The sequence below is a fragment of the Colletotrichum graminicola genome (genome assembly GCF_000149035.1).
Source record: "Colletotrichum graminicola M1.001 genomic scaffold supercont1.23, whole genome shotgun sequence".
Classification (NCBI taxonomy): Eukaryota; Fungi; Ascomycota; class Sordariomycetes; order Glomerellales; family Glomerellaceae; genus Colletotrichum; species Colletotrichum graminicola.
Genome location: NW_007361027.1, coordinates 509,822 through 537,259, shown reverse-complemented (window position 1 = coordinate 537,259; position 27,438 = coordinate 509,822). Strand labels below are relative to the sequence as shown.

At 54.6% G+C, this 27,438-nt stretch overlaps 8 protein-coding genes across 8 annotated transcripts; 4 read left to right on the top strand and 4 right to left on the bottom strand.

Annotated features, from left to right (window-relative positions):
- Positions 1 to 2,814: 2,814 nt before the first annotated feature.
- On the top strand, positions 2,815 to 4,860 carry GLRG_06325 (CoA-ligase; the record flags this gene model as incomplete). Its single annotated transcript, XM_008097010.1, has 2 exons — positions 2,815 to 3,273; positions 3,331 to 4,860. 2 exons carry the CDS (start codon positions 2,815 to 2,817, stop codon positions 4,858 to 4,860), a joined length of 1,989 nt encoding a protein of 662 aa, XP_008095201.1.
- A 2,648-nt stretch (positions 4,861 to 7,508) lies between these two features.
- Positions 7,509 to 7,769, top strand: GLRG_06324 (ribosomal protein L30; the record flags this gene model as incomplete). The annotated part of the gene is made up of 1 exon (XM_008097009.1): positions 7,509 to 7,769. One exon carries the CDS (start codon positions 7,509 to 7,511, stop codon positions 7,767 to 7,769), a length of 261 nt encoding a protein of 86 aa, XP_008095200.1.
- Positions 7,770 to 8,441: 672 nt separating this feature from the next.
- GLRG_06323 (uncharacterized protein) lies at positions 8,442 to 11,643 on the bottom strand (the record flags this gene model as incomplete). Its single annotated transcript, XM_008097008.1, has 5 exons — positions 8,442 to 8,614; positions 8,662 to 8,777; positions 8,831 to 9,102; positions 9,954 to 10,703; positions 11,245 to 11,643. 5 exons carry the CDS (start codon positions 11,641 to 11,643, stop codon positions 8,442 to 8,444), a joined length of 1,710 nt encoding a protein of 569 aa, XP_008095199.1.
- Positions 11,644 to 12,398: 755 nt separating this feature from the next.
- GLRG_06322 (Cnl2/NKP2 family protein) lies at positions 12,399 to 13,020 on the top strand (the record flags this gene model as incomplete). Its single annotated transcript, XM_008097007.1, has 2 exons — positions 12,399 to 12,695; positions 12,763 to 13,020. The coding sequence occupies 2 exons, from the start codon at positions 12,399 to 12,401 to the stop codon at positions 13,018 to 13,020; spliced, it is 555 nt and encodes a 184-aa protein (XP_008095198.1).
- Positions 13,021 to 13,166: 146 nt separating this feature from the next.
- GLRG_06321 (uncharacterized protein) lies at positions 13,167 to 14,035 on the bottom strand (the record flags this gene model as incomplete). The annotated part of the gene is made up of 2 exons (XM_008097006.1): positions 13,167 to 13,663; positions 13,729 to 14,035. 2 exons carry the CDS (start codon positions 14,033 to 14,035, stop codon positions 13,167 to 13,169), a joined length of 804 nt encoding a protein of 267 aa, XP_008095197.1.
- An 829-nt stretch (positions 14,036 to 14,864) lies between these two features.
- Positions 14,865 to 17,140, top strand: GLRG_06320 (uncharacterized protein; the record flags this gene model as incomplete). The annotated part of the gene is made up of 3 exons (XM_008097005.1): positions 14,865 to 14,885; positions 14,917 to 16,857; positions 16,955 to 17,140. The coding sequence occupies 3 exons, from the start codon at positions 14,865 to 14,867 to the stop codon at positions 17,138 to 17,140; spliced, it is 2,148 nt and encodes a 715-aa protein (XP_008095196.1).
- A 656-nt stretch (positions 17,141 to 17,796) lies between these two features.
- On the bottom strand, positions 17,797 to 18,566 carry GLRG_06319 (uncharacterized protein; the record flags this gene model as incomplete). The annotated part of the gene is made up of 2 exons (XM_008097004.1): positions 17,797 to 17,817; positions 17,898 to 18,566. The coding sequence occupies 2 exons, from the start codon at positions 18,564 to 18,566 to the stop codon at positions 17,797 to 17,799; spliced, it is 690 nt and encodes a 229-aa protein (XP_008095195.1).
- A 90-nt stretch (positions 18,567 to 18,656) lies between these two features.
- GLRG_06318 (uncharacterized protein) lies at positions 18,657 to 21,171 on the bottom strand (the record flags this gene model as incomplete). The annotated part of the gene is made up of 2 exons (XM_008097003.1): positions 18,657 to 19,462; positions 19,515 to 21,171. 2 exons carry the CDS (start codon positions 21,169 to 21,171, stop codon positions 18,657 to 18,659), a joined length of 2,463 nt encoding a protein of 820 aa, XP_008095194.1.
- Between the last annotated feature and the right edge of the window lie 6,267 nt (positions 21,172 to 27,438).

The following is a 27,438-nucleotide window of genomic DNA, read 5'->3' as shown; positions in this document are numbered from 1 at the left end:
CCACCCAAGACAGCTAGCTGGTACGATGGATTGGCGTCGGGCGAGTGTCGAGAATGGTTACCCTGTCGGTGACCTGGCTGAGCGGCAAAGCTGGCGCGGCGATCCTCCCTTAACAATCCAGTCCGAAGCCATTGGGCTGGACCAGAGACCAGAGATGCGGTCAAACAGAAAGGTTGCGGTCGCCGGCTGGCGTGCCGTGTGTACTGCAGGCAGTACCATGCTGCAAGCGCAGGTCGGGCTACGTTGTGATGAAGCTAAAGGGCGGTCTAAGGTTGGCCATGGCTGGCCTGGCACGCGCCTCCCGACTATTGTTGCGGTCAAGCGCCAGCCAGCGCGGGTTGATCTCAACTTGGACTGGTCGGGGCGGGGAGCAACACCCGAACACTGCGGCGCTCGTCGTCTCTCTGCGATTCAACGGTAATCCTCGACAGAGTGCGTGTAAAGTCGCCGGTGCCACTCAAGGACTGGCTTATGGATTTGTAGGAGATGGAGCTTGCTTTCGCTTGACTCTATCTCGCCGTACCCGTGCACTATCTATCTAATATGTAGGTAGGTAGGTGCATTACCTGATTGAGAGGGGGAGGTGAGGCGGGAGGTATTAGTGTAGGGCTCGGCCAGGTACGCAGCCCACACGGGTGCAGGCACCATTGCGGACAGACCGGGTACCGGTACATGTCTATTGCAGATAGGGTATAAGGAGCTCTATACCTACCTACCCTGGTCCTCCCATGGCTCATGCCCATGCTACTCCTCTGTCCAGTGCTCAGTTGCTACTGTACACTCGAGCCGGTCCAGGGCCTGAGCTTAAGTCCAACATTGAATCAGGCACTTGGGCGCTGTTCAAGGTACTACTGGGCTCCCTGTGCAGTCTGTCTCGGTGCCCGGTCAGAGTTCAAAATGCGGGTGGGTGCGGTCGCCGGTATGTATCCGTTCAGAGTACGAACACAGGCACCGGACTGGGTACGTGACGGTCCGCCAGAAAACAAGCGGGGCAAGTCCAAGGGTCCAGCACCCTCCTGGTACCTTGTCATATTGTGGCCGCTTGTTTTGCTCGCTTTTGCTGCTCTGCCCTGGCAGCCCCGGTCGCCCATCGCCCATCGCACCTCCCTTTCCATTGACTTTCCTCTCCCCTGCCCTCTGAACATTCAACACTTCAACGAAAACACGGCCAATCACAGCGCCCCATTGGGCCTGAACTTCCCCAACTCTTTCGGCCGCCGCATGACGGAAGTCTCCATTCCCCATCCCCCTCCATTCCCACACCACCCAAAAGTCTCACTTAACAAAAACAAAAAAAACTCCCGCCCGCCATTTCTTCGTGCGGGTAGGTAGGGTAGGCGGCGAGTGCCACTGCGCCGCCGGAAACCCACCGGTCGTGTACCTGACCTGTCGCAGCGCCGACCCGACCCTACTAAGGTACCTACACCTACCGATCGCCCGTACCGTCGGATCCCCAGCCCTCGCCTAACACCAAACCGCACCACCCGCCACTAATACCACAAGCAGTACAGTACCAGGCGTGTCTTGTCTGTCGGTGCCAGCCATCGGTCCGCCAATTCTGCCCGCCCTATTCCTCCCGCTGCAAGGCATTGTCTGGCATTGTTGGCGACCAGACATTCTTGGCGATTGAGATTGGGATTGGGCCTCTTTTTTTTTTTTTTTTTTTTTTTTCGGCGTGGAATGGGACGACGCAGCAGTGGTGCTTGGGCCAAGTCTCGACTCTCGCTCGACCTACTACGTAGACTCCGGCTCTAATTTGACTTTTGCTGTCACTTCCATCCTCCCTCGGACACTTGGGACACCAACAATATCATCCCTGCTCACCATCACCTCATAGAAACCGGGCACTCTCTGACTCTCTCACATACGCCGACGCACCAAGTACCGCACACCGTTCGTTCCCACTGTCTATTCTCCTCCCCCTTCCTCGCTCCCTTGTTCATTGCGACTGAAGAGGAAAGAAAAAAAATAAGAAAGCACAGGGAAAGAGAGAGAAAGATACACCCCCCCCTCCTGGCGGCACTTCTCAACTACTTACTACGCTGAACTCCATTCTTCTTCTCCGATCCTCGCACCCTCGACTCTCTTTTTCTTCCCTTCCTCCTTCTTTTCCTTCTCTTGCCAGCTTGCCTTCCTCCATCCTCACGAACGAAACCTTCCGTCAGGTCGACAATAGTCAGACGAAAGCTGGACTTTGCCGTTGTCCGTCGCTGCTCCCAATCCTTCCCGCCCAGAAACAGCAACAACGCTACCAGGTCAGTAGTAGTCAGATGTCGTTCCCCCAATCCCACCCACCACCACACCACACACCCCGGTCATGTCAATCCTGCCCCTCCAACGCCTCCATCCCACCTCCGAACACATTCCGCACATACCACGTCTCACTTCCACACCCGCCTGCATAGTCAAGAAAAAAAGGTATCCCCAAGGAGCTGGGGCTACGCCAACTACACGGTCCACTTAATGTCTGGTGGTGTCCCCAGCTGCCGATGAGCAGTAGCCTCGCAGATCCAACGATTTCAGCTTCCTGCGAACGTCGTCCTCTGAGTCCCTCCTGAAATCTCACCTCCTCCCCACCACAATTCCGACTCAGTCTGTTTTCCACCAAACTTCCTCCTACTCCCCCTCTACCTTTAACCTCTCCATCCTCACTTTGACACTTTCCTCCTCTTCGCGGGCAGACATCTATTCTGTTGCTTCTGGCGTCTTCATTGTCTGCTTCGACAAGCTTGCTGACCTTGCTTCCCCTCGCCAGACTTTTTCTTCTTCCCTTGTTGAGATCCTCCTCACAGACGAAGCTCGACTTACTTCACAATGCCTTCGGCCACCACCCCCGCTAACGGCGCCAAGGCAGCCAGCGGCCTGTCTGCCAACGACAACATCACACGCTTCTCTGCTCCCAGCCGTCCTTTGAGCCCTCTCCCCGAACACGCCCTGTTCAACGACAAGACCAGATGCTTCGTCTACGGTCTGCAGCCCCGTGCCGTCCAGGGCATGCTGGACTTTGACTTCATCTGCAAGCGCAAGACCCCCTCTGTCGCCGGCATCATCTACACCTTCGGTGGTCAGTTCGTCAGCAAGATGTACTGGGGAACTAGCGAGACTCTTCTTCCCGTCTACCAGGAGGTCTCCAAGGCCATGGCCAAGCACCCCGATGTCGACGTCGTCGTCAACTTCGCCTCTTCCCGAAGTGTCTACTCCTCCACCATGGAGTTGATGGAGTGCCCTCAGATCAAGACCATCGCCATCATTGCTGAGGGTGTCCCTGAGCGCGTGAGTCCTGCCCGCTGCCCCTCGATCGCCCGAGCGATTCATTGACAGACTATTCAGCGTGCTCGTGAGATCGCCCACAAGGCCCAGCAGAAGGGCATCACCATCATTGGCCCTGCCACTGTCGGTGGTATCAAGCCCGGCTGCTTCAAGATCGGTAACACCGGTGGTATGATGGACAACATTGTTGCCTCCAAGCTATACCGCAAGGGTTCGGTCGGCTACGTCTCCAAGTCTGGAGGTATGTCCAACGAGCTCAACAACATCATCGCCAACAACACCGACGGTGTCTACGAGGGTGTTGCCATTGGCGGTGACAGATACCCCGGAACCACCTTCATCGACCACTTGCTCAGGTACCAGGCCGACCCCGACTGCAAGATCCTTGTCCTGCTCGGTGAAGTTGGTGGTGTTGAGGAGTACAAGGTCATCAAGGCCGTCGAGGACGGCGTCATCACTAAGCCCATCGTTGCCTGGGCCATTGGTACCTGTGCCAGCATGTTCAAGACTGAGGTTCAGTTCGGTCACGCCGGTGCTTTCGCCAACTCCACCCTGGAGACGGCCAAGACCAAGAATGAGAAGATGAAGGAGGCTGGCTTCTACGTCCCCGAGACTTTCGAGGACATGCCCCAGGTCCTTAAGGCTCTCTACGACAGCCTGGTCAAGAACGGCACCATCAAGCCCCAGCCTGAGCCTGTTGTTCCCAAGATCCCTATTGACTACTCTTGGGCCCAGGAGCTTGGTCTTATTCGTAAGCCCGCTGCCTTCATCTCTACCATCTCCGACGACCGTGGCCAGGAACTCCTGTACGCCGGCATGCCCATCTCGGACGTGTTCAAGGAAGAGATCGGAATTGGCGGTGTCATGTCCCTCCTGTGGTTCCGTCGCCGCCTGCCCCCCTACGCCTCCAAGTTTCTTGAGATGGTTCTCATGCTCACTGCCGACCACGGCCCCGCCGTGTCCGGTGCCATGAACACCATCATCACGACCCGTGCTGGCAAGGACCTCATTTCCTCGCTCGTTGCTGGTCTGTTGACCATTGGTTCCCGCTTCGGTGGTGCCCTTGACGGCGCCGCTGAGGAGTTCACCAAGGCCTTCGACAAGGGCCTGAGCCCCCGTGAGTTCGTCGATAACATGCGCAAGGCGAACAAGCTCATTCCCGGTATTGGCCACCGCGTCAAGTCTCGCAACAACCCCGATCTCCGTGTCGAGCTTGTCAAGGAGTACGTCAAGGCCAAGTTCCCCTCCCACAAGCTGCTCGACTACGCCCTGGCCGTCGAGACTGTCACCACGTCGAAGAAGGACAACCTCATTCTCAACGTCGACGGCTGCATCGCTGTCTGCTTCGTCGACCTCATGCGCAACTGCGGCGCTTTCTCCTCCGAAGAGGCCGAGGACTACCTCAAGATGGGTGTCCTCAACGGCCTGTTCGTCCTTGGTCGTTCCATCGGTCTCATTGCCCACTACCTCGACCAGAAGAGACTGCGCACTGGTCTGTACCGTCACCCGTGGGATGACATTACCTACATCCTTCCCCAGCTCGGCTCCGGCCCGCCAGGCGCCGAGGGCAGAGTGGAGGTTCAGATGTAAAGGGTTAAGGGTTAGCGGCGGAAGGTTATGGGTTGCCACGGGATGTGGCTATAGAAATGGAGTAAATGATTTTAACGTCATGCGAGGGATGATGGTGTGCTAAATGGCGTCTTGTACGACAAGCTATATACGTGTAGTGCTGCGTAGTCCCTCCGGGATATACTAATGGTTTTGCCCGTTTATTGTTCCAAAACTGCCAGGGATGTCACGCATGATGCCTTGTCTTGGCTTTGCGGCGGTATTCTTATGGACAACTGCACAGACGCCTGCCGTTTGCACACCAGAGACACCAATGGCGTCTGCGCTTCTTAGTCGCCACTGTTTCCCTGGATGATTTGGATCAGACCTGAAGTGAAAAAGCAAACTTGAAATATCCGATATCATTGGTTTCTGCGGCCAGTGCGCAAGATTAACCACGTCTCGTACCAAGCGTCAATTAGAGGGTTTCAATATCAGAAAAGTGCAATCAGCAGTGTGAGGAGGACTTGGAAGCACACCCTCCTGTCGTGGCCATGGCCAAGTCTTTCAAACATAGTTGCGGTGTGTGGAGTTCACCGTTCCGCGAGGGGGAGGGGGGGCTCTAACCCCCGTTTCCACCATTGTTTGTGAGGCATGACAAACGGGGTTAACGCACTTCCGCTAACAGAGGAAGGCAAAGCGGCAAGCAGAGTGGTGTTCTTGCCGAGTTTCCTTTTTTGATCGGCTGCATGTTCGAGACGTGATGGCTTCGCGCACCAAGGTTTCTGCGTCTGCCAGCAAGAATATGTGAGGGGCGGGAGTTGCCGCATAATGCAGATTAGCCGTAGCGAAAGGTCTTTCTGTGTCGTTGGGTTTGCTGGCATCCCTCATATAGAAGCCGGGCCGACTCTGGGTCGGATTCGCCATACGATGACTCCGCAGTTTTGGATTCAAGCTGCTTGTTATGACAGCAAAGAGGCCCAGACCAGCTACGAGATGCCTGTTTAATGGTGGATGGAGTATTGCAGTCCCCAAGGCGTCTACTAGTTGGAAACTGGACGACATAGCAATACAGTGCTCTTGAAACTGACCAACCCAGCAGTCTTGTACTCAGCGCTTGACCTACGATGCTCTCTTGATGCGAAACTGTTAAACGCTCATTGGCAGGACTGGGGGCTAGCGAGCTCCTGAAATATACGAGTCTCTTTCATCTATGAATGATTGCGGCGTAGAATGGCTTAGAATTTGATACCTGCGCTCCGAGGACTGCGATACACGCCTTGGGCGTGTTTAAGGAACCATTCTCCAGGAGGTCGTGAGCCACAGGCCTCAACGAGCTCCTGGGTCACGGGCCCCTTCGTTCTAAACCGGCAAATCCCTCAGAGCTTGTCAGTTAATTCGTCTTCCAAAGGTCATAGAGAATGTAGATGACACAGACGTGAAAACCCTAGAGACTTCGTCGGTATGTTGTGGTGACTGCCCCCAAAAGTCAGCGTAAAAAAGAAATCCATACACATATGATAGCATCGGCCTCGTCTCTTTCCGCTACTGCCTTTATCTTTGGGCGACCCATCCAATTAGTGGCGTATCAATATACTACTAATGATTCTCTCCGGAATTTCACAGCAACATACGCACTGAGACTATGGTACAATACAAACATTATTATCAGTCAGTCTCTGATCAATGCCGAAGCTTTTACAGAGACGGGTCTATACAATGCAAGACTCGGTCTACACTTGGTTCTTGTCTGGTTCAACATTACCGTCATGTTCACTGATAGTCAGCAATACTGGTGTTATGTGCAAGTAGAGCTGTTGAACAGGGGTTCGATGTTCCACTTCACAGTATCCGTAAACTAATGAAGATGACCATACATGACTGTTATTGGAGAGCTTGCTGGAGAATCCGAATGGGGGCATGGGACCAAGCTCATCGGATTCGCCAATCACGCGTCCCTGTGATGGATAACAGGCCACCTCAATCTTCTCGTTCCTGTTCGCGGCGTATTCTAATGCCAATGCTTATTATGCCTGGAGCATTACTCGACTTTTCAGACCATGCGGGTCTTGAGAGTCTCCTTGCAAGCTCGAGTGAAATACTCTTTCAAGATTGATTTATGGACTCAAGCAAAGGTTTGAATCCAAATAAAGCTCCGGTTCCAAATGGCCTGTTCAGTCCTACGATTGAATTTGTGTGTATGGTTGGTGAGCATCAGCTACTCGGATGAGGTCGAAGCGAGTAGGTAATTCAGAGTGGAACCCATCAGTCCCTACCTACATGACATCCGGAACCCACCCGGCAACTTCCGCCGCGAACAGCGCACGGGCCATCGAAATCCCAACAGCAGCTGGAAGATCATTGAATTTTGGATCCTTTCGATCGCAAGACCACTTTAGAAGCTATTTGAGAGCAGGTCGTTTCCTTGAAGCCCAGTCATCACGGCATTGCGACACCGACGAACGGAAACCTTCGGAAGAGACTCAGCTGTATGTTGATTGAATTCTAAAGCTTATTGATCTAGCTGAGCTAACAGCATCCCTTTTTTAGAAGCGATCACCAAAACCCTCGAGACGAAAACCCAACGAACGCGACCGCGGCGCAAACCGATCGCCACGAGCACCTCTCACCTCCGGACAACCCCTCTACTGTCAGACCGCCCCCTAAAGACGCCCCAAAGACGCCTCATTATGTCCTTCTTCCGCATTACCCTCCACCGCTCCGCCATCGGCCTGCCTAAGAGCACCCGCGGCGTCCTCGAGGCCCTCGGCCTGCGCCGCCGCTCCCAGACCGTCTTCCACCCCGTCAACCCCCAGTTCGCCGGTATGATCCTCAAGGTCAAGGAGCTCGTACGCGTAGAGGAGGTCGACCGCGCCATGACCCAGCCCGAGCTGCGCGAGCTGCGGAGGCCGGACCCCGGGTTCTACGTCGAGAAGGCCGTTGCACGGTGAAGTTTGCCATTAGAGGGCTTTGCGAGGCAAAAGGGGGAGAATAATTCGAGATCGAGGAGGTGGAGACGGACAGAAATGGTGTATGGACACGCATCGGCATTCATATAGGAGAGAGGGGGTTGTCTTTTGGCATTAGAAAGCCCCGTGACGGACTCGGGAGGAAAATGTCGACCACCTGTAACATCACCACGAAAACAAAACCTGTACAAGATCATGGCAGAATATACAACGGCATACGCAAGCAAGGCTGTTTGCGCGGAATAAAATAAAAGCTCACTCAACGTCGAGGAATTCAAGCCCGTGATAAGCCGTTTTGTCGACCTCGAGGCCGCTAGTTGTGTTGATAACACGGGCGCGGAGCCGCGAAGAATGGCCGTGTAAGACGTTTAAGAATCGTGACCAATGCCCTCGCCGTTCTCAGGCGGAAATATCCTGTAGGGCTGCTCTGTAGAAAAAGAGTTCTGATTATGTACTTGTCCCAACCCTTCATACTGGTTAATAGAGCCCGATGCTAACAGGCCGTACAAAAATAAAATGTTGTCCTTCCACGCCCTCCAAGTGTGTATCCCGAGAGATGCAAAAGACGTAAGAAAATTGAGCTGAAACAGCCTACAGTCTTGTATAGGAAAAGGACCGTCGGATTCAGGATAATTCAGGATTAGACCTGGCCGCCTAGAAACTCCGTGCCTTGTTGATGTACTCCTGAGAAGGGGTTTCGTACTCGCTGACGAAGTAACTCTTCGCATTCTTGCCAAGCCAGACGGTAAGCTTTGAGAGCTCTTCACGCAAACGCGAAACAGACTGTTGATCCATGTTTGTCTGGGCAACGAGCTCGGGCAAGGATACTGTTCGGGTTAGCAACGCTGCAGACTACTTGGTGGACTAGACTTACCCATCAGACGGCACAAGTGCTCAGGACCGTACGTGTCGCAGACAGACTTGTGCTTATCATTCTCCGCTGCCTTTTCCCACATCTTACGGACCTCATGGTACTGAGGACGCTCAAACCTACAACCGTATTAGCGGGACCAAGTCATTTAAGAAGCGTGCAAGTCACATACCGGTACAGAAGGATCCGGCTCAATGACTTCTCAAAGTATTCGCGAAGACCAGCGACGACTTCTTCAAGAATGTCCATATTTGCCGAGCCATCTTCTCGGTTGGGACGCTCATAGTTGAGATAGTCGTTCAGAATCTCATCCACGGGGTGGGGATGAGGGAGCGGAACCAGTTGGTTATTCTTCGTGATGTTTTCCCAGTCGTCGACAAGCATTGCCTTGATATGGTCAGGAATGGGCAGCTTGATGGATGGGCGTGCATGAAATCCATCCTCCTATTCATGTTTGATTAGCGCTTGCCCTAAGGACGACAAACTCTTTGCGGTAAGGAAATATAGAAAAATGCAAGATGATCAAGGCCGCTGGGCTTATTGATCAAGTTTGTTTCCTCCGGTTGTCATTCGGTTTGCCAGCCTACGATCGTTTCAGACCGTATCTGTCTATGTCGTATTTTTGCAAACTCACTACCATGTTTTCTTCCTCCTTGAGCTGTGGAAAACGAGCAGGAGACTTGACGCGCGTGGGCTGTTGCCTTGTGTTACGGTTTGTGGCCGACCTTCCGCAGCGACCATTGTAGTATAGCCTGCCACCCTTGGATACACCGAGCCTGGATGGCGGGGGTGCCGTGACCAGGTAGTCTGATGCAAGGCGTGGTTCCGCCCATGTGAGTTCTTTCCCATTACGGGGTCGTCGACGCACCGAACTAGCCGGCTCGGGTCTGTGAGACATACAAGTCATGGCGGCCTGTTCTGCGTCTCGCGAGGGCGGAAGGAACCAAAAGTGTCCTGAGCGAGAGTGAAGATCGAGGCGCGGAAAAAGGCGAGTGTTGGCTGTGGAAAAAGCGTCGGAATATGATGCAGGTGAAGAAGTATCAAGTTGCGAAAAGGAAATGCGCTGCCGACAAAGCCTAGGAAGCTAGGACGAGCCGGTTGTCCAAGGCAGGGGCGGCAGATAGTGGCTCTTGCCAAAGCGGCCGCCCACATAGGGGAACCAGCCGCAAACGCTGGTATTGGCCTGGTGAACCAACGCATACTTTTTAATGTCGCCCAGGTCGAACATTGCGTTGGAACTCAAAGAGAAATTCAACACTGTTCTCCCGCTTCCGCTTGTTGCATCTCGGACATACGTTCTCTCGTGTAGGCTCCTCGACTGAGTCCACAACAGACATATGCTTGATTTTTTTAAGATTGACATCCTTCTGATCTTGAAGATCTTGCATAGGGATAGCATGGTGCTCGAAGTTGTCTCGCTCTTGTCCCCCATACTCGGAGGCATCTTTTGGTGTGGCATCGCGGTACTGGCTGATGTCATTGATGGGCATGATAGGTGATACGCCGAGGAGCTCAACGCTTGAGCTGCATTCGCTGCTTTCACTACCAAGGTCGTCGAGAACTCCTAGACCGCTGGACTCGCTCTCGTCACTGGAGATGCTGATGACGCTTAAAGCTCTGCCCTGACTTGATTGAATGTTGGTTCTGGGCGAAAGAGAAGGTGAGAGAGGGCCCCTCATGAGTACCTGCCAGTTCATCTCATTCCACTGAGGTAAGAACGCGTCGTATCGTCTCTCAACCTCCTCGGCAGATGGAGAGTCGTCCAGACCTGTCAGAACGAAGCGATAACATTGCGGATTGACCTGAGCTACCCAGTCGATGTCTTCGTTGTCTTCGTTGTCTTCGTTGTCGTCGTCCTCGACAAACGGTTCACCGGATCCATTGATCTCTTGGCTACCCGTCCCATGAACTGCTTCCTCTTCATCACCGCCCAAGTAGTTTTCTCCCAAGAGTTGATTTCCGTAAAGGCCCCCAGTGAGGCCGTCGTAATCTTGGTACGAAGTACTCATCTTTGTGGGCGGTATGGATTTTGACGAGAGCGATGTCTAGAGTTTTTCGAGATCGAAAAAAAGAACCCAAGAAGTGCTGATGAATATAAAGTTGCCGGTGGGTTTCCAATCGAAGCCAGCGAGTTGCTGGTTAAGCGAACCTTGCGGCGGCCAGAGAAATGTGATTGAACGCGAGAAAAAGTGAGTTGTCGCGGATGCGGCCCGGCCAGTCAAACTTTTTGAGTGAGGAAGGTGGTAGACCAGCAGGTACCTCGAAGGACGTCCAACTGATGGAATGTTTTCATCTTTCGATCGGACAGCCCTCAACCACCCAGCGGTGAATAAGACGGCAAGATTCGAAGGCTAGTGATACTGCAGCTCTGCACTGGAGCCTCGACGGCCCCACCCTAGATGATGCTATTCACCCCTTTTTGTCCTTTATCCACCTTCCTCTCTGTGTGTCCGTTTGTTTGATGAACACATACAATGTGCTTCTACTGTAGTTCTCCGAATAATGACAACCAGAGGATAGAAAGAAAACAGCAGAAACACAGAACAGAAAGTAAAACAGAAGAAAATCGTATGTTTCACTACTCACCTGCTCAAGGTCAAAGTCTCGTGCCCGTCGAGGGCCCCGGCCACTGGCGGCGACTCCCGAGGTTCGCTCTTCACTACCACGAGCCGAATCGGTGCCGTTGACGCGAAGACCCTTCTTGGGGGCTTTGGCGCTGTTCTTCTGGCGCAAGTCCTTCATCTGGGCGTGCAGGGTGCTAGCCAGCTCCTTGTTTTCCTCAGTAAACTTGCGGATGCGGTCGATGGAAACCCAGTCGTCCCAGGTATTCTTCCAGCCCTTGTAGTGGATACGGTACTGAAAGCCTTCGCCGCTATCGGCGGGCTGGACGTCGAGAATCTTGGCCTCATACAGCATCTCACCATGGAAGCAGAGAACCTTCTCGTCCTTGGTGAACGGCTGGGCTGGTTGGCGTGCGGGTGCCATGACCAATGTGTGCGAACGTGAAGGCAATGGGTCGATACGATTAATCTGTTGAGAATACAGACAGCCGGGTCTCGCTGACAGCTTAGATGCAGTCGAGAAGTTGATGAGCCAAAGGGGCAATGAAGTCAAATTCTCGGACAGTGCGCGGCAACGCAAGACACAGCCAACGCCGGGTGTATTTGGCACAAATATTAGAGGATTGAGGTCCCTGAATACAGTGCGAATGGTGAGCAATCGAGGCACCTTGACCGATCCGGATCACAGTGCTGGATGGGTCGCTAGCACAGTATGCACCTGAGGATCAAATTAGTTTCTGGTCCGAACCACGAGATGTATGGAGGGAAAGACAGTCTCACAGTGATATGACAAAGTTGCTGAAAGTTCTAGGCAAACAGTACGGTCGTTGGGGAACCTTCGCCCGAGGTTGTAGTCGTTGGTGAATGAGATGAAGATGGCAAGCTGTGGGAATTATTCCTACGGAGTGAAACGCGACTCTGCTGCGGCTCATTAACGCGTTCCCGCCAGGAAACCGCACCGCGTCGCTCATGCCTGCCCCCCAGCAAGCGCCACACTTTCACACTTGCCCGGTACGGAGTCCACTACACATAGACCTCATTCAAACACACCCCTGCCTTTTACTCTCGCTCGAGAGGATATCAAGAAGTCAGTCGCGCTCACCTCGAAGGCTCTTATCGCTTGCTACCCTCCCTCATCGGCATTGAATTATACCTGGGCCAGTGTCGCATAATCTCGCCATGGCACCCACCGAGTCCGCCATTTTGCACAATTACCTGACTTCCCCGGCCCAGCTACCCTCCGCCATCACACTCGAGGAGTTCACCGAACTCTTCCCCAAGGCGCACCGCGCCAACCCGCAAATCCGCTCTCTGTACCGCGATTTGCAGCACCAGAGGAGAGTGCTTGTCGACACAGTTACAGAAAACATCACAGCCGAGGAGAAACGCGGGAGGGCCATCAAGCGCGAGATTGCCCGTGCCCGAATCCGCGCGGCAGACGAGGATGCCGACCTCGAGCTTGAGATTGAAAGAGCTGTAAGTTGACAGTCCTGGCCGCAGGTCATTCGGGAGACAAGATTGCGGGCCTAACAGCAATACGCAGCTTTTTGGCTCGATGGGGGCGCAAGACGCCAAACACACTCTGAACTCTATCGTCCCAGAGATGGATGTGGCCATAGCCGATCTCGAAGCAGAGATCCAGAAGCTCGAGGCACAGGAAGCGACCTTGCTGGACTCAATCAAACAGACAGTCGGCACCATGAGTGATCTGCGCTACGGGCGTCTTTCCAACCCCAAACTCAAGGAAGACGTTATTCAAGGTCTCAAAAGCGTACAAGAGGCGTGCGACGGAAAAAGTTGATCAACTAAAGATTACTAATTTGGCACTGCATGATCCAAATGACCTGGGACCTCAGCCGCTTCCCTGACTTGCCTGGATTTCCCGGTACGCCAAAAACCGTAGCCTCGTGTCCTGTAGCTTCTCCTCCACCGGTCAGTGCGCTCAATTTACCGCGCGGCACTGCCAGCAGGGGCAGCGCCAGCAGCTGCGTTTTGGCGGCGGTCGATGGTGTTGTTCATGCGGCGGTTCATGATAGTACGGCTGCCAAAGGAGACGAGGAGCATGAAAAGCCAGTTGGGGATAAGGTTAAAGGCCCAGAACAAGTAGCCAACGGGGAGGGTCAGGTTGTTCTTGCCGACGAAGCTGTTAAAGGGGTGGAAGATGTTCTCCGTCAGAATCCAGTCCTCCTTGGACTTGTTCTTCCACAGGTCAATAATGTCGTCCGAGGTGGTGGTTGTTACGTTGAGGCGCTTCCTGTAGATGTCGATCTCGGATCCAGCAGGCAACATGCCGATGGACCAGATGGACGCGGTGCCTGCAGATATGCCGTTGCAGAGGACGGGCTGATCGTCACAGTTCAGAAGACCCAGGTGGGGAGATTCGGGAAGCTTAGCGAATTTTGTCGCACTCTCGTTGAAGGCGGTCTCGATCTTATCGCAGTGACCTGTAGGACACGATCAGTACTGAGATGAAGGAAGCATGTCATGTTGCGAAGGCGACCAAACATACCGAAGCAAGTCTTGTTGCCGCCAGTGATCAGGACCCACCACTCCTCAGGAGTTGTGGCCTCAGCCTTGACAGGCTCGTGGAGAACATCCTTCCAGTTCTCGATGGTCAGGACGGAGATCTTCTTGGCGGGCGTCGCAGCGGGCGCGGCGCCGTTGGGGGCAGCAGCGGCAGGTGTATCCGCGCTAGGGGCGGACGCGCCAAAGGAGCTCAAGAAGTTCTGGAACTGCGCCTTGTACTGCTCAAAGGGCGACTCTGCTGCTGTCGCAAGCAGCGGAAGTGCGAGAATAGTAGTGGCGGACACGCGCATTTTGATGAGAGTGTTTGGTGGAGTGGGTTGCAAGGTAAAGGTAGATGTTGAGAGAGAGAGAGAGAGAGAGAGGTAGCTTGTGACAGGTGTCGCAATCAGGCGGCCAAGCTATGGTGGGTGGTGAGGGGAAAGGGCAATTACAAGAGTGAGAGCAAAGCGAGAAGGTGCCGCCAGCTACAACACAGGTCAAGGAGGGACGATAAGTACAGGATGAAGGGTGGAAGTTCAGAAAGCAGCCTGGATTTGGCGCGGAGTTGAAATTGGGGGAAAAGGCCACAAGGTCAATACTGCGGAAAAAAAAAAGTGGAAGGGTGAGGAACAAGGTAGATAGAGCAATAAGGACCCTTTGGAGCGCCCAGGTGTGTGGTGCGGCCTGCTTTCTCCTGAACCTTGCTCGGTTGGTGATCCAAATGGGAAATCACGGCCCAGGAGCTTTGGTCGCTGGGGGGGCAGGAAGCCGCAGGACTGTGAAACCCACTGGGAAAGGAGCTTATATACTTAACCCTCTTTAGGGCAGGCTTAAGGGTCCTAGCCTAACTACCTCCTCTGCTGTCAGTCAGCGTCATTTGGGGAAGAAGCCTTGGTGGAACGCTGGTCCGGGGTAACAGCCACACTTGGTCGCGCCACGGGTCCGCCAGAGAGAAAAAAGCCTTTGGTAACGGCCAGTCTTAGCCTGAACCAGCCACAGTCACAAAGGTGACGAAGCGCGAGGTGAGGTACGTACCCAGCTTAGAGAGGAGACGCGTTTGGATGTCGACTTGGAAGATCTCACGAGGCATACACCTCCATTTACAATCGTGCAGAAGTACCGACGGCGCACTACTTCACAATGGTAGGCACGGTCTACTTGGTACGCTTGACATGACCTGACACAGTCTTAGCCCCCAAAACCTGCGGACCAGAAGCGAAAACGCGGTCGTCCCTCTAACGCGCCCAAAGTCGCCGACGCGTCGCTAGAGTCTCTCGAGGTCGGAGAAACAGAGCTCTACAACCTGGCCGAAGTTGCTGTGAATACTACAACTCCAGCCAAGCGCGGCCGGCCGAAGAAGAATACGAATCCAGAACCGTCGTCTTCCACCGGGGAACCGAATACGAAAAAACGAGGGAGACCAAGGCGAGAGGCGGCGGCTGAGAAGAAGGCGATAGGGGAGGATCCTGAACCGGCGCAACCGAATCATAAGTCAAGAAGGGCTGCGGATAGTATCACGAACAACGTTGAGGGAGCTGCTGATGAAGGCGAGTCATCGCAGCTAGCGGGCAAATCTACCAGGAGCAAACGGAACCGCAAGGCAGCGCAGGAGGCAAACGGTGAAGCCAGGGTCGAAGAAGGATCCAGCCCAAATGACGAAGCCAAGAAGAAACGCGGCAAACCGCCGAAGGTAGCAGAGGCGCCTACTGGAGATGCGACAGAGTCTGAACTGGCCCCGAAGAAGAAACGAGGGCGCCCATCTCTGAACAAAGAGTCTGTCGCAAAGGAGCCTGCCGAAGCCGCCGAGGACGAGCCCGCGCCTAAAAAACGAGGGCGAAAACCTAAGGAAAGGTCTGGCGACGCTGAAGAGCCGGTCCCCGAGGAAGTGGCCGAGGTTGAAGCAGCGTCTAAAAAGAAACGCGGACGGCCATCTTTGAGCGAGAAACATGTCACAAAGGATCTTGCTGAAACGGCTGATAAAGAACTCGCGCCTAAGAAACGTGGGCGCAAACCGAAGGCCGTAATGGAGCCCGAGGACCATCCAGTGGAAGAGGAACCGGCCGCCGCAAAGCAGAAGCGCGGTCGCCCTGCGATTCATCCCGAGCTGGAAGTCCAGGAGACATCGCAGTCGGAGCTAAAGGGGGTCCGCAGGCGGAAAGGGAGGCCGCCATCCCCAACAGAAGAGCCATGGGTGGAGAAGCCGACAAAGAAACGGCGGAAGCGGCTCTCTCAAGGTGAAGAAGAGACTTCAGAACCATCTCCGGAAACACAACGCCGCCGTCCGGGTCGTCCCCGAACCTCAGACGCAGCATCATCCGCACACGCCCCTGAAGACCAGGCCTCCAAGCCCCGCAAGTCCAAGAAGCGCCCGTCAGGAGACGACGACGCAACGGACCAAGTGCCGGCAAAGAAACGCCGCCGCCGAACATCTGAGGAGATCCGACAGCAACAGCAGCAGCAGCAGCAACAACAGCCCAGGACTGAACCAGTCACGGCCCGTCCAACCTTGAAGTACCGTCACATCGCTCCCCGCGCCCGCCAAATCCCCCGCTCGATGATCGAGGAGAACTGGTCACCCCTCGCGCCGCAATCCCTCGCCCACGTCTCCAGCCTCCTCCGCCTCTCCGAGCGCCCCGTCCTGCAACGCCTCGCTGCCAACGAGAAACGCCGCGACCAGGCCGCCTCGGCCATCCGCCTCGTCACGAGACGCCTCACAAAGAAGCTGTCCCGCGGCCTCCCCTTCCCCCCGGCCACCGCCCCTCCCACGGGATCCAGAAGCTCAAAGAAGCATGACACTGACGGTGGCCGCACGGAGGAGCTCAACTTCGAGCGTGTCATCGAGGATGTCGCGGCGCTGGAGAAGCAGCTCGACCCGCTGCTGCACGCCATCAAGCTCCTCAAGGCCGAGAAGGAGCGCGATGAGAGGGCGCTGGAGGCGGACTACGAAAGCCTGACAATGCTTGAGGCCAACGCAAGGTCTGAGGCCAGGAACTTCAAGGACAACCTCCGCAAGACGCACGTCCTCGTCCCCGAGAAAAAAGGGAGTGCAGGGGCCGCCGGCCGCGACGTCGGCGGGAACGAGCACGACTTCAAGTTTGTCCCCGACGAGAACGTCAGTGGGACTCTATTCAAGGTACGTCACCCACCACCGCCTCGTGCCGTCTGGCCGACATTAGCAGCGGCGTTGTCAGCCTCCGCACATGTATCCGCACCGCTAACACCGCCCGTAGGACCTCGAAGACGACGAGCTGCGCGGGCTGGCGGGTCAGGTCGGCAGCCACATGGAGAGCATGCGCAATAACCTGCAGCAGATCGACGGTGTCTTGCCGCAGATCGTCCGGACCAGGGCCGCGCTGCAGGACGTCCTGTTCAAACACCTCGGTCAGCAGAACTACGAAAACGTCCTGTTTGGTTAGGTCTTGCGCGCCTTGCGCACGCTGCGACGTTGTTTGAGAGAGTTGCGGGAGGGGAGCAGACCTTGGCATTCACGGCGAGACCGTGTGGATTCAAGGTGTCTCGAGACGATAGGAACCTTGACCGGGCTGCGGAGACTTCGCCTGATGCAAGGCTCCCGTTAACGTTACGAATTATGACCAAAGATATCCTACGTCGCGGCAGCCAAGTGTGGCGGTCAGTCATCAGTCATGCGACGATAGGTATACGGATTACAGCCTCAATAGACATATCTGGTAGAAATTCCCATCTTCACGGCGACGGCTTGAACCAAAATTGAAAAATTTGGCCTGGTTACCCGTTGTCTGTGAGAAACTCTACACTAGAGGAAATTCAAGCCTCGTCCCGACCTATACAATACAAAAAGAGTGAGCCATGCTATTGTGGGATGCTCTTTCCGAGACCTTCTCCAAGCCACAAAACCACCCCGTCTACTCATAACATACTACGCCCTCCGCGGACGTCCTCAATGTGTGCAAAATCTTGTCGGAGTACTGCCCTCCGTTCTTTGCTGCCACAGAGATACAATACCATGCCATATGATCCATCCGAGTTGCCGTACCCGCTACTCGTTAGGCGTCGGCGGAGCTCTCGGGAGCTCTCTTGCGTGAACAGCGCCTTATCGATTGGTCCTCTCCTCCTAAGCATCAGAGTTAGCATCACGAGGTACAAAGTATCCCTGACCCAACATCGGGCCTTCGTCCAAGAGCAGGTACTAACAGTTTCGGTATCACCCATGGAAGCTGGGCTGTCACCATCGGATGCAGGGCCGTAAGACAGACGGCTAGCCGGCGTTGCCCAATTCTCTGTTGTGGTAGCAGCGGTCGAATCTCCCTCTGAAAGATTGATCATGTTGGCCGGCGTGACTGGACGAATCGAGGGCCCTCTAGTATCGTGTGCGTGGGCTTTGTTACCCTCAAGAGTGCCATCCGCAGTCTCTGTGGCTGCTTTACCAGCGGAATCGTCTCTGGCATGCTCGGCTTCCTGAAGTTGAGCAGGAATCTTCTTGATGAGCGATTGCTTGGAGTGGGTTGCTAATTCAGCCATAACAAGGGCAGGGTTGGTTGCCATCTTCGCACGTTGGCTGGTCTTCAACGTTTCAATGCTCTTTTGGATTGCCTCGAGATCTTTATAGCCTCCCTTGGTTGGTAAAATCTCAAGCTCGGGAAACTCTAGCTGAGCTCCGTTCTTGGCACCCAACGTGGACGGCATGACCCTGCCCAGACTGCTCTTCATAACTTTGCCGAGTCTCTTGGAGAGGGACTGGCGTGGGTGCTTAGTTTCGGCTTCAGCACAATCCGAGCCCTTGTCGGTGATCCAGATATGCTGATCAGAATTCTCCAAGGCAGGGAGGACTGCAAAGTCCTTCGTGGTAACATCGTCGGCCATACCAGCAGCACCTGTTCGCTGGCTTCGGTCATGAGAGGCCCACCTTGCCCAGGATGGGGGGGGCGTAGCAAGCTTGCAGGAACCCGACTCCTAATGGGTGCCAACCGTAGCTTTGTGGTTATCTGCTTTCTGTGCCATGACAACAGTCGAGGTCTTTTTGTGAACCGCATGTAAGTCATGCGCGTGCTGAGACGTAACCGGATGGTCAAGTTGCAGAGAGACGTCCGAGCTGTGGGCACTCATCTCGTTGTTTGGGATGAAATCATCATTGTTCAAAGCATGGTGGGCGTTGTCGTCAGTAATGCGCGCTGGTATCGTAATCTTTTTCAGATCGGCATTATACTTGGCCTCGCGCTGGTCATGCTCGACTTTGAAGGCTCGTTTCCAGACTGCCGTCGCGCTCTCAGTCAGCTTGGGGGCGGTGAAGCTAGGAGATCGTGAGGTTGGGTGTATGTGAGATCTGGTACCAAGATTTGACAGTGACTTGGCGTGTCCCGTAGGCTTGGAGTTCTCATGAGACGCCGATGAAGACCCCAAGCGGCAAAGATCGGCAGAAGGTTGACTGTGCGACTTTCCGTGGCCTTTTGAAATACTTCCTTTACCATTACGCAGGACTTTGAGAAAGGAGGACTTGCGGGTGGGCGCGTCGTTCTGAATGCCGTTTTGAGTGACGCACGACATCCCATGGGCATCGCCGTGCGAGCCCTGAGACTGAATTCCAATGACGTTCGCTGGCATCTCAATTTCGTGGCGATACTTGCTTGAAGTGACAGACACGTCGCCGCAGGAGGCATCATCAATAGGCAATACGATGGAGGGGACAACTGCATCATGGTTTTGATCAGGAGCGGTGCGGTAGCTCTCGTCAGATCGCTGCTCCTTGAGATTATTGAACGCTTTCTAGTGGTCAGTTGGGTAAATTGGAACGCAAAACGGGGGAGTTCCTACTCTCAAGTTGGGCAAGATCGAGGTCGATGAGACTATCGGCATCCTCATCATAGCTCGCATTCTTTGAGCCAATGGGCGAGGCGTGACGTGTATTTTGCGTCGAAGAGTATACCGAAGATGAAGGATAGTGCAGCTCGGGTGCGGGAACAGACCCTGCGACAGCTGCAGCAACATTGTTGTCCATCTCAAGCGTCGGTGACAACGTATTCTTAGCAATGGAGGGGTAATCGTGCCGGTCGACAAGGAGCTTCGCCTTCGAGGCGTCATGGCTCTCTGGGTTACAAAAGCTCGTAGGGATCATTGGCGCGGAACCCATGTCATCCTTGTCAGAAGACTCTGCAGGACAGCCATCAGTGACGGCAGTTGTAGCCTTGTCATTCTTCTCTAACGCTTGCTGAGCCACGACGGAATCATCCTGGGCTGTGAGCTTTTCGGCAAGCAGCCAGGTCTCCCAGCCGCTGCCATCTGGAGACTGAGCAGAGTCTGCGGTGTGAGGACGAACAGAAGCGCCATTGGCTTCGGAAGCGGCCTTGGCCTCAGACTTCTTGTCGTTGCGAGCAATGTCGGTGTCGGTGCTACCACACTCCTGCTGAGGCTCAGTTTCGTGCTTACGGTCGACCTTTACGACGCTTTGAACGTTGGCATCCAGAGCGTCCTGAGTCTGATTTGAAAGAGCTGCTTGGCTATCAGCCTGGGGGATGCATTGAGAGAGACGCCAAGTCTTGAACGATTCGTCATCCTGGTCGCTAGAGACCTGCTGGACAGCAAGTACGGGGGCTGAAGGAATAAGGGGCAAAGACCCTCGCCCGCGAATGACGAGTTGTGTTGCTGCGACTTTGGACTCGGTCTCTGCCTTGGGGCAGCTGCTGCGGCGACGATCTCCCGAAGCGAAGTCGGTGGGATCAACCTTGAGACCATGGATCGAGAGCTTAGCTGCGGGGGGTCGAGTCGGTTGACGGGGAACCTTGAGCGCAGAAATTCCAGTGGACATGGCAGTCTCTATCCGGTCCCGCGGTCCGCCTGGAAGCTCGTCTTGGTGATCAGTGGGGTCCTCCTCAACCGTCTCCAGCTCGCGGAATCTATAACTCGCGCGCGTGGAGACTGATCGAGAACTGTGTTCGCTATCGACTTCCGCCTGGATACGCTTCTTGTTGTTTGATTTCACGGCCTGGAAGTAAGCGGCCTGGTCGAAGGGGGGCTTCTCGTGCTCCTTTCTGTCGTCAGGGCGCCGGGCGGAAGAGGGGCGGTTGACGCTGGGGATGGAGAAGCGCTTCCCGTCGTCGGGGCTCAAAGATGTCTTGCTGCCGTCCTGCGAGATGCTTCGGCTGATCCGTCTCCAATTGCTTGTCTTGGCCACTTCCTGGGACCCGTCTTCGGGGTCCGATGCGTACTCGACCGAGGTCGGGTCCGGAATGAAGTCCAACTCTGGAGATCGCAGGTTCGAGCGCGAGGATGAGGCGATGGAACCGGAGCTGTTTCTAGCGAGCCATGATTCGAAGTTGTAATTGCTGCCAGATAATTTGGCGGGAGGGGGCAATTGAACCAGCTCTGTAGGTGCTTGCTTGGTATCTTCGAGCGCCTCCTTCGCCTTCACGCCCGACTTGGCCTCCTTTTCCTTGGGGGGGACGTTGGCGCAGCAGAGAATTTTCCGCATCATCTTGACAGGTTTTTGCCGTCCTTGGCTCGGGTTTAGTCTCCAAACGAGCGAAGGTCTGCGATAGTCGGATGGCTAGCGATGATTGCCGAGTAGCGATCCAAGAAACTTCTCAGCTTGCCCAAAAGAAGAATGATGCAAAAGAAGGGCTTTTGAGCAGATGCTGAGGAAGCAAGGTTCTACTGGAAGCAGGCGATGGCCAAAAGAGAGTAGAAGAGGGAGTTGAAGGAGAGACAGATCTTGGCAAAGTCTTCTTCTGGGGGAGAGGGAAGCAGGAAGGCCAGGTGATGAGGGGGGTTGACCTGACGATGTCACGGCTCTGTGAAATCAGCGGGCACCCTTCATTGCTCCTTCTCGATGCCCTCTGGCTTTAGGCGAAGCAGTCACAAGAGACAACATCGTCTCACCAGCTGGGCACCCAGGGCGGGTACCAGCCATCAAAGGTAAGCACTTTCCTCGCCTCAACAATGCTCTGCGGCTGGTGACAACACGCATCAAAGGCTGTCGGCCTTAGTGAACAGCATTGCGCTCTCGTGCTAGCACTTGATCGAGGACTGCCGTCTCCCTTTGCCCCGTATCCCTCTATTCCCTCCCCCTTGCTCACTCATCCTTTGGGTACAACTGGTGTTGAAACCGCTATGCGAACTGCATTGCTCAAAGGAAGACCTATTTGAACAGAACGAATGTTGTTGGAACCAAGCTTTGTTTAAAGGGACTGGCGTTGAAATTGCACCCTCTTCCTATGTTGTGCTGAAGCGTCCTCGGCCATGTGTATCGTGTAGGCATTGTAGCTTACAGGATGGGCACAAATTCCATGCTCCTGTCCCCCCATGGCCCCTTTCAAAGTCGACTCAGCCACACTTAAGAACCCGATGGTCCTTGCAGAAAAGGATTTGAAAGGTGTCGCTGGTGTGATGCCACTTGGCATACTAAACAAGATTTTGAACACGGCGCAATGTGTATATCAGTAGGCTGTAACCAATGAGGAGGTGACTGTTTGAGTTGAGCTAAGTTGACGTTTTCAACGCAGCAATCCAGTCATGGTCTGCGGTCAACTATGTCAAGTATACTGCCGATTCAATCCAGTGTTCTCTTCATTCCCGGAGAGAGGCATTATCATTTCTGGGGGGTCCCATTTGGTTGGTGTTGTTGATGGAATCGGGTCCCAAGACAGAGGCTCCTGTTGGGTGGGCCGAGACAAGACGGTTCTGCGGTCTGCCTTATAGGGCCGCAAGCGCGAACATGTGGAGCACGTCCCGAACGACTGCCGGCGATGCCCCGGTTTGTCTCGGGAACCATGTTGAGCGTGAAGCGAGGCCGGTATCTGAATGCTACCGTTTCCATCTGCCAGCTTGTGAGTGAGATGGCGGGTTGCAGGCTCGCGGAACGAAACAGCCCAGACTCCTGAATTTGCTCGGTTCAGTTTAAGGTGGCCGATCACCTACAGCGGGTGGCGCGGAAGGAGAACGGAACCGCATTGCACTTGGTGGCAGGGAAAATACTCCGGCAAAGCGGTGGGTTGGAGTTTAGCAACAACAAGTGGAAAAGGAGAAAAAGGAAGAAAAAAAAAGTGGACAGGGTGGCGAATTGAAAAAAAAAAAGTAGAACAGGATGTGGGTGCTTCCCAAGGAGGAGGCAGTGTTAGGGGCTACCCGTGTTTGAGGATTCGCGGCGACTACTCCGACCTGGCTCACCCAGCCGGGCGATTTCTCTGATTTGAGCGACTGTGCCAAGATACTCACTTGAATATCTACTAACTACTACCTACACTAGTATCGTAGTAGCGGAGAGGCAGCCGGGAAGTGGAAGAAGCAACGGGGGGAAGCGGGGGTCGTCGGTTTTGCCATAGTTTCGCGCGCTGCGAGTTGTTCTCGTCCGTAGTATTCGTACACCGTGGTGTAGTTTGGGGACATGGAGGAAATTGAACTCGGCGGCCTCGTGCTTTGAAAGCGGACTTCGCTTCTCATCTTTTGGCCCGGCATCAATTTCTACATAGTGCGTAGTAGCACCTACCTAGACACCCAGGTCCCTAGGCATAGAGTCAGGACCTGCTCTACTTTGCTCATGCCTTGGCCAAACATGGCAAGAGCGGGCGGTATGTTGTATCTGCGAACCAATGGAAATAAAAGTCGGTCGCGTCAGTCGAATCGGCCAATGTCGATGCAACGGAACGCGATGCTTACAAAGACTACGAATCCCCTCGATTGCTTTTTCGACCAACCTCCATCAGGTAAAACTAATATAACCCCCAGGTGTGTAATTTCCGGCGCGAATTATTTTCTGTAGAATGAATAAAGTGAAAATCAATATATCCATCAACCCAGAGAGATGGCACAGCTGGACAGCATTCAGCCTTCAGGAAACAGTTTGTGCCATGGCCGGGTCCAGAACCAGAAGACTGGGAACTTTGGGATGCAGGGGAGGTAAACCGTGCCATCCCATTCATCCAGTCGGTCGATTAATCAATTCCCCCCAACTCGGAGCCGATAGCCTGGACTACATGGTACTGAACTACAAGCAAATGAGAAAAGAAAAAGAAGAAAGAAAAATCAATCAAACGGTTGGCCAGGATATAGCCACGCCGTACAAGGCGCATGTATGAGCTGGAAATGGGCCATGAGGACATAATCTTGACACAATCAGTCTGTGACGGTGACTTCTGGGGAGAACCCTGGGCTGGCCAGGGGAGGAGGAAAGGGGAGGGGAGATTTGGCTGCTTCCCCGAGAGCGCCGCCTGCGCCCCGTGATGATCCTACGCAGTTTATCCCGCACGCAAGGTTTCCTCCCTCAGGCCAGACAAGAGGGGGAGAAACTGGCGGGGATTGACAGTCGGCTGCGCGAATGAAGGCAACAGCGAACGGCATAGGGGGATCCTGAAACAGTGTCTCTGGGTGTTTACTACGCAATGCAATGCAATTGAGATAGACATTCGCAGCCACTTGCAGGGCAGGCAACGACCACCAGAGCAACAGGAACAGGAACAGGACCAGGAACAGGAACAAATACATGGCCATTTCATTTCATTTCATTTCAGGCCACGGTTCGCTGGCTTGACGCTTCAACTTCGGGCCAAGAGCCCAACAATACCGTGTCGCTGCCGCTATAGGCTATCAGCTCGTGCTCCGTCACAACGTGTTCCATTCCAGCAGATCGTCCCGCCGTTTCCTTCCCGTGTTTCCGACTCGCCTGCTCGGCAACCTAGGTACTTGGGTACCTACCAGTAGGCTGGCTGTGATCCTTCCGTCGTCAGTCCGGGTGCAGGGCCACCCATATCTTCACCGACGCAGTTGCACAGAAGCATTGCGGCAGAAGGAACGGAACCTCGTCTGCGACGAAAACATGTTGGAGGCATTCCGCAGGCACCATGAAGGATATTGACGATGCTGGCTCCGTGATACATAGGTAATCAGTACCTTGCCTTGGCGGTTAGTGACTCACAGACAGAGTTGCATCCGGGCCATGTGGTTTGCAACTACAGGAATGCAGTTAATCACGACGATGGAGCCAGATGGAGCCAGATGGAACCAGAGACAGCGTCGCGCCCCGATGGACCATTTCAGGGCCACCGCGTCGATCCCATTCCTCCCAAAGCGATGCCGCATCGATCGTTGGGGGAAAAGGGGCGCCGAGGGACGGGACAGAGCGTTAGGTGCCTTACCTAGGCAGCCACCTACCTACTACCTATGTACTTCTTCTACCTGTACGGAGTATGAATACCTAGGTGCACGTGTCTAGTGCCGTGCGACCTGGTTCCTGGACTAGAGCAAGGTACCCGAGTTGACCGACCTTCAGGGGAAGGCGCCTCATACCCACCGGACAAGGAACACAGCCGACATAATCCCGCTCCTACTCTTTCCTTGTCTTCATCCTGGGCGATACATACTATGTAGTAACTACCTGTAGCCGTGGAGCCTGACGCGACAGACGACGGACGAGCACAGCATGGGAGAGAATGATTATTGACAGGCCTGACCGGAATATTACCGACGTATAACTACATAACAAGGCATAATTGTTTCAGGCACAATTAATACCGGATAGTATGCACAACGACGTGCATGTGCCGCCGCCCAGTCGACGTCACTGACCACTGTCGTCCCTGTGGGGAAGGCCGACGGCGACGACGACGACGACGACAACGACGACCACCACTACCACCACACGGGACTATCATCACGAAAATCATACCGCGCGGCCAGCGGTAAGATATGTCTGTCGGCTTTGGCATACCAGAGAACGGGCAGTACGGGGGTGTGTGAGGGAGTCGGAGGGATTGGCTGGCTGCCACTCCGTCTTATCCTATGTATATTTTCTGGTCGGCGGCAAACCCCTTGTCCCGTCGACAGGCTGTCAGTATGCGCGCTCAACCGCCGCGGTAGTCATGTGCTGGGATCACAATCCAGCGAGTCTTAGTCTTGCTTCTTTCACGTCACAACATGATGCGCAGGGCCAAACGGGCGGGCGGGCTAAGGCTAAGGGGCGTTGCTGAGAAGCAAGGTGAATTTTAAGGTCCGTCGCTAGGCCACTTCGATCGAAGACGAGAGGTACGGTTTCAGAGCGGGATACGGCGCCACGACAAGGAAGGAGAGACACGTCATACACGCAAACGGTTCGCCGGCTACGCGGCAACCCGGTCACCGCTGGTGGCCTTTGTCAATTCTAGCTCTTCAGTGGCTGAGTTTTATGGGCGCGGGTCGAATCTCGAACGCTGGATTTGCCAAAGGTGCCGCTGGCGGATAGAATATGGCGAGAGGCGAGTAGAATTCAGGTGGGAGTGAAGATGAAAGTGAAAGTGAAAGTGAGAGTGAGAGGTGGCTGCAAATCAAAGGTGAGGAACGGTTGATCAATTGAGACGGGGTGTGTCTCTCCGGAGGTTGATCTAGCGGTCGACGGTCGAACGTTGGCCGAGTGAGACCTGCATCATCGTGCCTGCGATTTCTGCACGAATACGATGTACGACGGTGGTTGGTTCGGCGGGCCCCTCACACTGAACACGGGCTCGGTCTATGAGCTTGTCAGTTCATCCTCTAGGCGGGTGCCCGCGCACAGATTCGGTCCGGCATGGACCGAGCGCAATTCATCAGCGCATGGCACATGGCTCAGGGTGAGGGAGGGACGACAACGGGTCATTTCCATCAACCATCGTCCATTGCCTTACCTACTCGTTGTTTTCCATGGAAAAGAAGATGAGCAGAAAATGAGCGGGTGGGACCCTGCGAGGCGAGAGGAAAACAAGGACAGGCATGCAAGAAAAAAGTCTTAGCACGGGCAATTATAAACTAGTTTCCAGTGCGGAGGAGTATCCGACCACATGATACATCCATCAATCTCTGAGCTGCCTTCTCCACCGGCCGGATCTGCAAGGATCTGGGAGCTCTCAGAGAGAGAGAGAGAGAGAGAGAGAGAGAGAGGGGGGGGGAGAGAGAGGGGGAGAGAGAGGGGGGGAGGCCCGGTAGCTTGTCCGTAGTATACGCCGTACGCTGCATCTGCAAAGAAGCATGAGAGAAACCCCTCCCCCTCCCTCGAGATGGGTAGACCAGATTACGAATGGAATTGTACGAAAGCTTGCGGCAACAAAATTAAGGTAGCCCAGGTCAATTTAATACCTACCCACCTTGTGGTGCGGTGTGTATTCGTACGGGAAAGTGGGAGGAGGGTGGGAAACACAGAGAGGCGCCAGGATATGGGGTGGGCGCCGTGGCTACGATGTGGACCGTGATTAATGGCCGAGGTCGGGGTGATGTGGGCCTAGATAATTGGCCACGCTTGCGTCTCATGTTGGGCGGTACCTGCATTGGAAGAACGGGAATAAGACGTAGAGGAGGTACAAGCAGCACACCCGAGAGGGGTACGCCGGTCTGACAGCTGACAGAAGACCGTTGACGGATCCTGTCCGGCGACGATGACTGGAAAAAGCCCAGGTGACAGCTGGCAGGGGATGAACGGGCCAGGCGCCACGCAACACCTTGTTCAGTTCAGGGGGGAACGGAACGACTTCGAAAGGCAAGAAAGAAGGACGAAAAACGAGGGGAAAGGGAGGCAGGAGAAGGAGCCAAATGAGGCAAGCGCATTTGTATTATACGACGGTGCACTTGACCTACCCAACTCACCAATAGTCGTACGGATAGTTTACACTGACATCAATCCAGCTTACCGCTCCAAGGTTTGCACCAACAAGACCGCCGATCGGCCATCCATCTCTCGCTGTCACCATAACCAATTACATTACCCAGCTGCCATCCGAACTGCCATCATCACCGGCGCGGGTGG